This window comes from Lineus longissimus, chromosome 15 (assembly GCF_910592395.1).
Source record: "Lineus longissimus chromosome 15, tnLinLong1.2, whole genome shotgun sequence".
NCBI lineage: Eukaryota > Metazoa > Nemertea > Pilidiophora > Heteronemertea > Lineidae > Lineus > Lineus longissimus.
Window position 1 is genome coordinate 5,946,429 of NC_088322.1, and position 13,003 is coordinate 5,959,431.

The 13,003-nt window shown below is 42.8% G+C and overlaps 2 protein-coding genes across 2 annotated transcripts; both read left to right on the top strand.

The window, feature by feature from the left end:
- Positions 1–1,545: 1,545 nt before the first annotated feature.
- Positions 1,546–2,883, top strand: LOC135499373 (uncharacterized). Its single transcript, XM_064790118.1, has one exon. It carries the CDS (start codon positions 1,546–1,548, stop codon positions 2,881–2,883), a length of 1,338 nt encoding a protein of 445 aa, XP_064646188.1.
- Positions 2,884–3,239: 356 nt separating this feature from the next.
- LOC135499375 (putative nuclease HARBI1) lies at positions 3,240–4,361 on the top strand. Its single transcript, XM_064790120.1, has one exon. The coding sequence runs from the start codon at positions 3,240–3,242 to the stop codon at positions 4,359–4,361; it is 1,122 nt and encodes a 373-aa protein (XP_064646190.1).
- The last annotated feature ends 8,642 nt before the right edge of the window (positions 4,362–13,003 follow it).

The following is a 13,003-nucleotide window of genomic DNA, read 5'->3' on the forward strand; positions in this document are numbered from 1 at the left end:
GAAGGGCAAGTAGCGGACTTGAGAAAAACTCAAGCCCGCGAAAATGCAAAAGCCAAGGACGCATTGTCTTCTTCGGGTGTTTCTTCTTCTACTACTGTGCCTGTTGTACAAACGCCTGGCGGTAAAAGCAAAATACCCCGTTCGCTGGTCGGTGCAATTTTTGTCACAAAAAAGGGCACAAAGTTGCTACGTGTTATCGCCGTATCAAACAAGAAGCTGGTAATTTAAACGGGCAGGAACCCGCGGACGGAGGCAGACGGAGGCTGTTGTTTCAACTATTTCTTCTTCTTTTCTAGATCAATATTTTCCAAATCTGGAGATACAACCCTTGTCGCAGATTCTAGATATCCAGAGTGCTACTGGGGATGAGCTCCCCTATAAAGGGTGTGTAGAGTTGCCTCTTACAATAAACTTACTAACATTGGATATTTTATTACTCGTCGTTGCTGATACAGCATATAATGCATTAGTTCCTCTCCTTCTTGGTACAAATGTGCTATGTGAATTGTCTAAGGACAGAAGTTTGAACGAGGATACTATGCTGCGTGACACTCTCAAATGTTATGACATAACACATGATCCGATCGGTACGGTTCGCACCAATAAACCAATGACCGTAGATAGTAATGCACAAATTTCTATTAAAGGGTTTACTCGGTGTAATACCAGTCGTCCGATGAATGTTGTTACAGATTCTTGTGTTGGGAACAGATTATAGTCGCCGCCAATAGCTGGTCTATTGGAGTTATTGAATGTCTTTTAGAAACATGTATTTCTGAATTATGTAACTATATCACATGTTCATTCTGACTCGAGTCTAGTAATAAATCAGTTGAAGTTTTACATAGAACTGGGTGGTCGTTATTCCCTGAGAACCTGGGCATCCCCGACATTTTGGTGCCGTGACTAGGTCCAGGACTCTCTCTCGAAGATGGCAACGCACACTAGAATTCGCAAGTCAAGAGGCGCGTACCGTGGACAAATCTCGAAGTCCATCACGAAAGCCGAAACGATCACCAGTATAGAATTAACAGAAGACCATCTAGATCAACTCACAGCAGTCGAACAACATATAACTTAGGCATTCGAGAAAGTTAAGAAGTTAGATGCTGAGCTGCTTGAAATTACTAAGGACGACGACGTAGCAGAGGTAATCGTAGAGGCTGACGACCATAACGCTGAAGTTGAGGAATACCTCCTGAAACTCAAAAGACGTATTGAGAGACAAACACACAAAAAAAGCCAACGCCCACTCCCGCAGTTGTACCACCGAAGGCGAAGATCGTCCGACTTCCTAAACTAAGCCTAGCGTCATTCGATGGGGATTTACTCAAGTGGCAGAGCTTTTATGACAGTTTCGCAGCATCGGTGCATAGTGACCCAGACTTGGACGGTTTCCATAAATTCCAGTACCTAAAGGCTCAGCTTACAGGAGAAGCATCTCGTGTTTTTCAAGGACTAGCATTAACTAATGCAAACTATGCACACGCCCTGGAACTATTACGAAACCGTTACGGACAACCGCATAAACTTTCTAGTGCATACATGAAAGCTTTATGGGACCTCCTTAAGCCAAGTGGTGAATTCACTGGATTACGTCACTTCTATGACACTCTTGAAATTCTTATTCGTGGATTAGATACCCTGGGAAAGTCAGAGAATACCTACGGTGACCTGTTAGTGCCTATCGTCCTTGAGAAGCTTCCAGGATCTATTCGACAACAATTGGCAAGAACCCACGGTAGTAGTGATTGGAAGTTGAAAGACTTACGAAAGAATCTTTTGAAAGAAATCGAAGCTATTGAAGAAGGAAATGTGACCAGTTACACAACTCCCAGTGCTATCTCGTCTTCAACTGCAGCTTTCCATACGGATACTAAACCGTTTCATAAGACATGCGCATTCTGTAAGGACGCTTCACATAATTCGGTGAATTGCAAGACAGTAATAGATCATGACAAACGTCAACAAATCGTAAAGCGCGATCGTCTTTGCTTTAACTGCCTTGGCAATCACAAAATAAAGGACTGTAAGTCGAAACGAACATGTCGCCACTGTAGCCGGAAACATCACACGTCCCTCTGTAGGTCAACCAATACGGGATCCGAAACATTAATGACGCAATCAACTACGTGTACGGATAACGAAGTTAAAGCCTGTCGAAATACGACGCAAGTTCACGCTAAGTCGGTGTCAGCAGGTGACGTCAATGTTGACGGTTTGTCGAAGTCGGGAACAGTTTTACTGAAAACAGCCGTTGCTGAAATCTCTTCTGGATCAAATACTTATACAGCGACGATACTTTTCGACGAAGGCGCAACACGATCGTTTATAACGAAGGATTTCGCACGAAAGTTGGATATCACGCCGGAGGGATCGCAGAAAATTCAACTTGCTGCATTCGGTGGCAAACCTTCTCATGTCAAATTCTACGATAAGGTGTCATTCGCAGTGCATACGATCACCGGTGGAAAGATGGATATTTCAGCACTTGTAGTTCCGAAAATTTCCGCTCCCATCAAAAACTTCGTTAATGCTTCACTCTTGGATTTACCTCACCTACGGGAATTACCTTTCGCTCATCCAGTTTCCAATGTGGATTCGTTCGAGATATCGGTTCTCATCGGGGCCGATTTCTATTGGGATTTCATGATGGATCACGTAATACGAGGCCCTGGACCCACTGCAGTGCAGTCCAAGCTCGGTTACTTACTCTTTGGCCCGATATACAAGGAATCTCATGAATCGAACACTACGATATTACACATAGCTACTAATATTCTCGATGAGAAAACCAAACTTCAGGAATATTGGGATTTAGAAACGTTAGGTATCAAAGATGACCCATCTGACCTATGCAAGTCAATGGATTTTGAGTCATAATGTGAAACGCATTTACAGTTTGAGGACAATGGCTACATTGCAAGACTTCCGTGGAAAGCAGAATATCCACCCTTGCCAACGAATTATGACGTGTGCGTGCGACGTACACGAAATATGATTCGAAAGCTATCACCCCACTTACGCAAGATGTACAATGACATTGGGCCGAATAAATAAAACCTAGCATTTGCTATTTCTAGCCATTTTCTTGAAAAGTCATTAATAAAAACGAGCATTTGCCTGGAAGATGAAGCAAGTTCTCAACTAGACGAAGCAAATGCTTGTACGCCGAGCAAGAACTTGGAACTTCAAGAACATGCTTGAATGTGTATTAATAACAACTATCTTTTTCTTGCATGACAGAGCATTTGCTCACTATTTATGCAAGCTACTCTGGAGGTGCTTGTGCATTTGCTTCGACAGGTTTGCAGCAACACTGCACGGATATGTTTATGCGAATTCGACAACAGAAAGTTTACAAAAATCGCATAGATCGAGATGAGATCTCACCAGCGACTTATCGCAAGTTATTTCGTTTCGAGAAAGAAAACGTGGAATGGCTTGCAGCGACATTTCTGCCCGATACAGTCGAGAACAGAGGCGGGTGTATGACTCCATTGGCACGCATGGAGACTACGTTACACTACTTGGCGGATCCTGGTTACCAGACAAGTGTGGCAGAGCTGATGGGCGTTACGCAGCCTACCGTTTCCAACTGCGTTTCCAGCACTATAAACAGTATTGCTGAGCAACATCCACGATGGATTATTTTCCCATTTTCTGATGCTGATGCCACCCTGGCAAAGGAGCGATGGGCGGATAAGCTCGGCTTTCCATTTACGCTGGGAGCGATCGACTGCACTCATGTAAGAATTGACAAGCCTGGTGGTCCGTTTGGCGACGAATTCATCAATCGAAAGAACTTTGCCTCCTTTAATGTTCAGGCGACATGTGACGAAAAGTGGTCCTTTACAAGTGCCGATGTAGGATGGCCTGGATCAGTGCACGACTCGCGTATATTCCAAACATCGGAACTACACGCTCTGGTTTCAAGGAACGTTCATGGCGTTCTTCTTGGTGATTCTGGTTATGGAATTGCACCCTACATGATGACACCGTTCACTGACCCAAATACTCCAGCTGAACGATACTTCAACCGCGAACATGCGAAAAATAGAGTGGTAATAGAACAAGCTTTTGGACAGTTAAAAAGACGGTTCCCTATCCTCCGTTATGGCGTCCGACTAAAACTAGACAACGTACCCAAATGTATAATTTCTTGTTTTGTTTTGCACAATATTGCAAAAGTGTTGAACGATGCTGATGATTTTGACGATGAAGAGCAGGAACATGAGGTTGACGACCAGGGTCAAGAAGCACCTGCACCCTTGGCGGCTCGGCAACTGCGACTGCAAGGGAACCAAAAACGCCAAGAGATCACAAACTTCCTGTATGACAGACATCACCAGCGTGTATAACTGATCAAAGAGAATGTAAAATCTTGCCATGTTAAAGGCGTACCTCTAGGAAAAATAAACAAACCCCTGTGTTTATATGTTGATCCACAGTTAATAGGCCCTCAAGGGGCAATAGAGTAAATCACATGGTAATTACATGTGGATCCACTTGATTACGCTATTTGAAGCTTGTTGACGGTATTTCAATAGCGTCAACAAGCGTCAATTAGCATCAAGTGGATCCACACGTAAACAAAGGGGTTTGTTTATTTTTCCTAGAAGTATCCCCTTTAAGGTAGGTCCACACTACGGAAATGTTTGAAAACATTCGTTTTTGAACATTTGTCTGTAGTGTGTACCTGCTGTCTGTGACGCAATAACCTTATTTGTGTTTTCGCAACATCACGCTGCCATTAACCATCCTATTTTGTCAAACCACATATCAGGCGGTGCCGTATAGTTTTGGCAATTTTGTTTGAAAATTTTAACAGGATGGATTGAAAAATACATTTTTTGGTAATGCATCGATCATTCAGCATAGGGAATCCCTGTACATTTTTATGTACAAACCCGGTATATGCTTTGACGAAATAGGATGGTTAATGGCAGTCTGAGGTTGCAAAAACCCAACAAAGGTTATTCAGAAACAGATAGTAGCTTTAAGTATACTCAAGGAGTGTTCGCGGCTGTTCTTTATGACATACACAAACAAAATAAATTTGAATAAGACCTGATTTGAATCTATTTTTTCTCTATATTTGCTTTAGTGCTTACATTTGATAATTTATGGGGTCAAATTGTCGTTCAACAAAGAAAGGTATGAGACTGGAATCTCGGGATCGTCACCTGTCTGCTTCTGCTCGTTTGGCTGTTCAAAACGTCTTATTTTCATCCTCGTAAGCTTCAGTTGCTCCAAAAGCAAGAGTCTCTGTAGCTCAGGTGTTGACAGATTCTTGGTTTCTTCGGTTTCGGAGTGCAACAGCCTTTTCTTTGGAACCTTCAAAGGAACCGGTGTTGAGCAACGACTTGGTGGAGGTGTCACCACGGTTGAACTGCTTGGACTCAATTCAGGAGGAACATAGGAAGCCTGAAAAATCATTTCAACGATAGTTTAGTTTAATTTGAAACTTGATGTTCCCTTTAGACCAACAAGGCCTTTTCAGAAAGGTGATAAGTTCCTCAATCCGGGTTGGACTAAATACCTCACTGGACCTCACCTGACCTCACCGTGCCTCAACGTACCTCACCGGGACCTCACCGAGACTTCACCGGTACCGTATTAAAAAGCATTAAAAAGGTATTAAATTTGGTGCTCCACAAGCTGCAGGAACCCTGATTATGGGACAAATATTCTGAAAACTGTTAAATGATACCGGCTTTTCACTTTGGATTAATTTTCGGCTTTTCACTGTGGATTAATTTTATTTATGTTTTTATTTCGACCTCCCACTTGCCTTTTTCTTTGAAAAAATATGTAAACCAAGTAGGCCTAATATAAAAAACGAGATTTTTACCTACTTTTGTCCGGGTATTTTTTTTCATGGGTGGATTTTTTCCTGGGGGGATTTTTTCCTAGGGGGGATTTTTACCTACATTCCGGTGGCACTACATACCTTTGATGTTGCAACGGTGGACTGAGGCGACGACGGCATATCAACAGGACAACCTGGGCATGATCTCTTGACATGGCTCGCTGGAAAGCCAACCGAAATGGACGAGGCCATCTTCGTCACTGTTGGGTTTTCATCTCCATTCAAATTGTCGTAAAGCTGCTTCTCCCAAGGACAAAGAACGATTTTCCGATTTCCGGTTTCCTTCATATCCGTCTTCTTCTTCACGCTGGTTTTCATGTTCGAGATTTTCTTCAGAATTTGCTTCTCATCCATAGTCTTTCCACAACTGGTAAAGATAGTTGACTTTGCATCCCGTAGTGCCTGAGCTTTTTTCTCCTTGGTACTTGGTAATTGACTTTTCTCCAGTAAAACTGGATACTTTTTAATAACGGACACCAGAGTTACATTCAACTGAGAATTAGCTGCATTCTCCTCTGAGTCTGCACACGACGCCATGGTACAGCAATATGGATTGCACGTTCTTTGGCCAACCACTATGTTTACATGGGACAATAGGGTTTAGATCGGACAAATAGTCTTGCGTAACACATGTGCACCACACCTATTGCTTATCTAACAAGCAAAAGATTGAAGCTGAAGCAGATGGTTATTAATACATTTTCAAGCATTTCCTTTGGCTTGATCTTCTTCTAGGCGACCTTTTCCTTTTTCTTTTTGGTTGAACTTGTAAGCAAATGCTAGGTTTTATTTATTCGGCCCATTATCCAGGATCAAACCAGACGTGACTTCATTGAAGAAGTTCCCATAGATGATGTAGCCTGTGGTCACTATCTCCCACATAGGCCAGTCAAGAAAGATTCAGCTACAACTCCAATAAGAATAGTATACGGCTGTAGCTGTAAAGTTGGTGAAGGAGCTAGCCTTAATGACTGTTTAGAGACTGGACCGCCACTTCAGAACGATCTTGCTGCAATCCTTGTTAGATTTCGCCTACATCACTACGCTCTAGCAACTGACATTGAAAAGGCGTTTCTGAACGTTGGATCGGAAGTTTACAAAATTTCTGTGGTTGACGGATAGTAACGACCCAAACAGTGCCTTCAAGGTGTACCAGTTTAAAGTGGTGCTTTTCGGAGCAGTGTGCTCACCTTTTATTCTAAACGCCACTGTCAGGTCACACTTAGACAAACACGAATCCCCAGTTGCAGCCGATATGAAGAACAATATCTATGTTGACAATGTAGCGAGTGGAGCTGAAAGCACACATGACACTGTGAAATACTACCAGGAATCCAGAAAGGTAATGAAATCTGGTGGATTCAATCTCCGAGCATGGTCGTCCAATTGCCCTGAACTTCGGAAATTGGCTGAAGCAGACAACGTTTACAACCCAGATCGAATTGCTAATGTGCTTGGACTAGACTGGGATACTGAACAGGACATTCTGCGATATTCAAAGCGGAAAATTGAACCTTCAATAGACAATCTGGTGACAAAACGTGACGTTGTTCAAGTTACAAGCAGTATCTATGATCCACCTGGACTTCTGTCTCCAGTACATGTTATGGCTACGATATTTATACAAGAGGTATGGACACACACGTTAGATTGGGACGAACCGCTGCCGGACGAGCTCAACCATACTTGGAGAAGGTTGAGTCAGGAGCTGTCAACCGTGACACAATCATGTGCCATTGATCGCAAATACTTCGATTGTCAAAACACTAGCAACGATTTGTATGAGCTTCATGTATTTGCAGACGCGAGCCCAAAGGCCTACGGGGCTGTTGCATATTTGAAATGTGGCGGATGCACTTCACTTGTGATGGCAAAAACTCGGGTTGCGCCGATCAAACCCATCTCGCTGCCTAGATTAGAGCTAATGGCCGCTTTAATCGGATCACGTTTACTGAACTATCTTCAGAGAAACCTCAAACCACTGATCAACATTGAACATGCATTCCTTTGGTCAGACAGTCAGATAGTTCTACACTGGATACACAGTGAGAAAAAGCTGCCTTTATTCGTTGAGAACCGTGTAAGAGAAATACGTGCTTGCCAAGTCATAACCAGATTCAAATACTGTCCCACAAAGGATAACCCTGCCGATATTCTTACTCGGGGAATGAATGCATCAGATCTTCAAAACGCCACTCTCTGGTGGAACGGTCCACACTGGCTTAGAACTGCTGAGTGGCCACAATGCGAGCTATTCGATGGTAAATCGCATACAATGGATACTGACAACGCTGATCATGATCCGGTCGTCATTGTGAACAACGCAGTCGGTGAACCTGATGTACATGCGCATTACCAACGTAATCGACCCCGAACGTTACAGTTCGTATACGAAACTGTTACGCATCAGTGCTCTCGTACTCAGATTTGTTGCAAATGCGAAAAAAATCCCCAACTACAACTACAACTAAACGTTGGACCGCTCACGGCAGGTGAAATTCAGGACGCAGAAACAATGTGGATTAAACATGTTCAACATCAGAGCTACGGAGATGAGATCAAGACGTTAATGTCAAAACGTAGGTCAGCAGGTCCACTCGTGAAACAACTTCGGTTATTTCTTGACAACGATGGAATATTACGCGCAGGCGGACGATTGCATAACGCGCCTATTGACTACGGAACGAAATTTCCGATTCTGATTCCATCTAGACATCGATTCGCGGAACTTATCATTTGGAATGCACATACGAACGTTCTTCATTCAGGATTACAATCTACTATCACGCATATTCGCCAGCGTTTCTGGATTACCAACATTAGACAGCGCGTAAAATCGTTGTTACGGCAGTGTGTCACTTGCAAGAGGGTTATGGGGAAACCATATAGGTCACCTATTCCACCACCATTACAAGCGTCGAGACTACTTAAGGCACCCCCATTTACTGTGACTGGTGTAGATTTCAGTGGTGCTTTATTCATACGAAACGAACACTCAGAATCGAAGGCGTACGTGTGCCTCTTTACATGCGCCGTTATCAGAGCCGTTCATCTGGAACTTGTTACTGATCTCTCAGTTGGAACATTCCTTCGTGCGTTCAGACGTTTTGCCGCCCGGAGATCGCTTCCGAGCAAAATGATTTTTGACAATGCGTCAACCTATCTCTCTGCGGCTGCAGAACTCAAGCAGTTGTTTGAATCTGAATCAGTTAAAACCTATTTAGCTAACCGCCGTGTTGAATGGTTGTTCATACCGAAACGGGCACCTTGGTACGGTGGTTTTTGGGAACGGTTGATTGGGTTGACAAAGACAGCCTTGAAAAAGGTGCTAGGCCGCCCTTTCTTAACGCTTGATGAGTTACAGACTGTCCTCACCGAGATTGAGGCCATACTCAATGACCGACCGATCCGTAAATGGATTTCATGCCTTTATTGAGCTGAACATTTTGAATACTGACCTGAGTGTTTTGATGACATGACATAATCTTAAACGGTCAACTGTTTCTAGTGTCAATATTTTGATTCATTTTATCTGTTGTTTACGCATTTCATCTTTGCTACATACTTCGATGGTTTTAATCATTCTTTCACATTTGGTTGCGTTTGAATCTAGTCACTCAATTCTATTTATTCAATATTTGTATGTTTGAGAAAATCAAAAAAATAGTTTGCCATTTCATAACATCATTGTATTTTGATATGCGTTTCACCCAATTATTAGTTTATGTTCCAGTCACTTCCCGCCCGGGAGTAATGTTGGGAACAGATTATAGTCGCCGCCAATAGCTGGTCTATTGGAGTTATTGAATGTCTTTTAGAAACATATATTTCTGAATTATGTAACTATATCACATGTTCATTCTGACTCGAGTCTAGTAATAAATCAGTTGAAGTTTCACATAGAACTGGGTGGTCGTTATTCCCTTAGAACCTGGGCATCCCCGACATCCTGTGAGTTCTTACCAAGAGGTTTGATTTTGGTATCTTCATTACAGAAGATTTCCTCTGCAGGTAAGACAAAGAAAGTGGCTTTTTTGCTGCAAAATATTACATCTCAACCTATTTCTGTTCCAGGAAGATCTGTAATATGCAAATCGACAGAGGCCAATTTGGATATCAAACCACCTGTTTTAGATGCGATCGACGATTCTCTTCTTTCAGTTAGCACTCATGCTACAGAAACCTGTGGTACAGTTCCTAAGTCTGATGAGTATGACGTTGATCGATCTTCTTCTCCAGATGCTTCTAATGCTGGGATAAGCAATGGTCCTCTGTTGGATTCCGACTTTTTGTAACTTTTTAAATTTCAGGAAGACATTGACTCTGATCATTTGTCCGATCTACAGTCTCGTTTGGTGAAATGGAAATCAGCATTTTCCCAACACGACTCTGATTTAGGTCGTTCCAACCTGTGAAAACATCGTATAGATTTGTCAGACAATAAACCATTCAAGACCCGTCATCGCACCATTCCTCCTACTATGTATGATGATGTCCGAATCCATTTGAAACAAATGCTTGGATGTGACGTTATTCGGACTTCTACGAGTGCGTATGCTTCTCCAGTCGTTATTGTACGTAAAAAGGACAACTCTCTTAGGTTTTGAATAGATCTGAGGGAGCTTAACAAACGTACAATCAAAGACGCATATAGTTTACCCAGGATTGATGAGACCCTCAATGCTATTGCTGGGTCCACTTGGTACTCATGTCTAGACATGAAGGCGGGCTATTGGCAAGTGGAGATAGAGGAATCTCAAAAACATCTCACAACTTTCTCGGTAGGACCGTGAGGATTTTACGAGTGCAATGTTATGCCATTCGGGGCTACAAATGCTCCAAGTACATTTCAACGTTTGATGGAACTTGCTTTGCAGGACATAAATCTAGATATCTGTCCTGTTTACTTGGATGATATTATTGTTTTTTCCAAGTCTGTGGAAGATAATTTGAATAGGTTGGAACTTGTTTTCGAGAGGATGGTGAAAGCTAATTTGAAGCTCAAACCCTCTAAATGTCAGTTTCTGATGAGACGTGTAAAATATCTTGGTTATATTATTTCAGAGTTAGGTATTGAGATGGATCCCGACAAAGTCGAGGCGGTCCGGACTTGGCCGCGGCCCTCGTCTGTTGATGACCTCCGACGTTATCTTGGATTCTCGTCCTATAATCGTAGATTTGTAAAGGATTATGCCATGATTGCCAAACCCCTTAACGAATTACTGCATTGTTCTTCTGGGAAGAAGAGCAAGGGCAAACCTACTTGGTTATGGGGTGAAAAGGAGCAAGCGGCATTTGATAAACTGAACATATTACTGTGTGAACCACCAGTCCTCGGTTTTGCCGACTATTCTTTACCGTATGAGTTGGAGATAGATGCAAGTGGGGAAGGTCTTGGTGCTGTATTGTACCAAGTACAAGATGGACTTCGTAAACCAATATACTATGCTAGTTGTGGCTTGTCACCGTCTGAAAAGAACTATCCACCGCACAAGTTGGAATTTCTAGGTTTGAAATGGGCGGTGACGGATAAGTTCCATGATTATTTGTTTGGTTCCAAGTTTGTGGTCAAGACTGATAACAACCCTCTCACTTGTGTTCTCACTAGTGCGAAGCTAGATGCCACAGGGCATCGCTGGTTAGCCGAGTTGTCTGGTTATGATTTTACGATTGAATATTTTGCAGGTAGATCTAATATTGCTGCAGATGCTCTTTCGAGGTTGCCTAGACAAACAACCAGTTTGCTTTCAGAAGAGGTGGTGTCTGCTATTTCTCATGGTCTTACGTGTAGTAACTTATCAGTTGTCGAAACTCTAGGATCTGCAGGTAATGTTGGTGACTCTGTAGATTTTGATAGACTCTCTTCTGCTCCTCATAAGATAGATGTAAAGGGATCGCAAGAACTTGATCCATGTATTTCTATTATTCGTAAAGGTTTAGTAAATGGTAATCGCCCGGATTGCAACCCCCAGTTAAAACCTTGGCTGAGGCATTGGGGTTCATATCATATCAAAGATGAGATTGTATACAAAACCAGTGTGTTAGGTGGTAAAGAGGTAGATCGTGTTGTTTTACCCGTTTCTCTCCATGATTGTGTTTTGAAGCAGCTTCATGATGACATGGGACATTTGGGACAGGAGAGATTGGTTGATCTTGTTCGCAGTCGATTTTTCTGGCCAGGATATCTTGATTGCATAGAACAATATACTGTAAAATATGCGATAAGCGAACGGCCCACAAAACTGGTCGAGAGGAAATCATTGCGTATACATGTGCAGGTCCTTTGAAATAGGCCTAGATGACGCTAGCGACATGATTAATTGAGCATGTACATGTACCACAAAATCCATGTCTGATATCACTTTGAATTATCACTATGACATTGAATAACCGATTTAACGCTGGCCTACTCGTGCATTTAAGATTGTCAATCGCAAGTGTCAGCAAGAAACCAAAATGATGTGCACCGACTTTTTTGGCATTTTGATAATGTTTTCTGATTTCGTTCATCCAATGGATAATGGCGACATCAATAATGTTGATGAGAATGTCGATGCCTTACAACCTCCTGCTCGGCGTCACCGATCGTATTCACTGGCGGAGAAAATCCGTCTGCTCGATGACTATGTAAACGAAAACATCAGGCAGCCTCATGGGATTTCATCGGCCCAGTTTGCCAGGGAGCATAACATCTCCTCCGGGACTATGCGCCGATGGCTCCGCGAAGAGGATGACCTCCGAAAGAGACATCGCGAAACTACGAGCAGGCAGGTCAACAGGCGCAGAGAAAGAAAAAGGGGCATTGGTGAGTGCTGTATTGTACTTTTAACAGAAAATTAACGCCATCTTTCATGTCATTGTCTTTTCAAATTTGATGTCCATGAGAACCTGGAACTTTAAATTTGAAATTGTTCTTTTCTAAAGTCCACATTGTTTTCAGCCTTATTGCCAGAGGTTGACAGGTCAGTTCGTGAATGGATGGCAACAAGGCGACAACAGGGGGTACCTGTCTCGGGCGACCACATGATGATTAAAGCTGAACAGTCTTTCCGAACATGGTGGGCAGTGCTTCCCGAACAGCAGCAACAGGAATACCGGCAGCATCGGCCATAATTAACAGACTTCAGGGCG

Coding starts and splice junctions, on each gene's coding strand:
- LOC135499373 (XM_064790118.1), top strand. CDS start 1,546: ATGAAAGCTTTATGGGACCTCCTTAAGCCAAGTGGTGAATTCACTGGA.
- LOC135499375 (XM_064790120.1), top strand. CDS start 3,240: ATGACAGAGCATTTGCTCACTATTTATGCAAGCTACTCTGGAGGTGCT.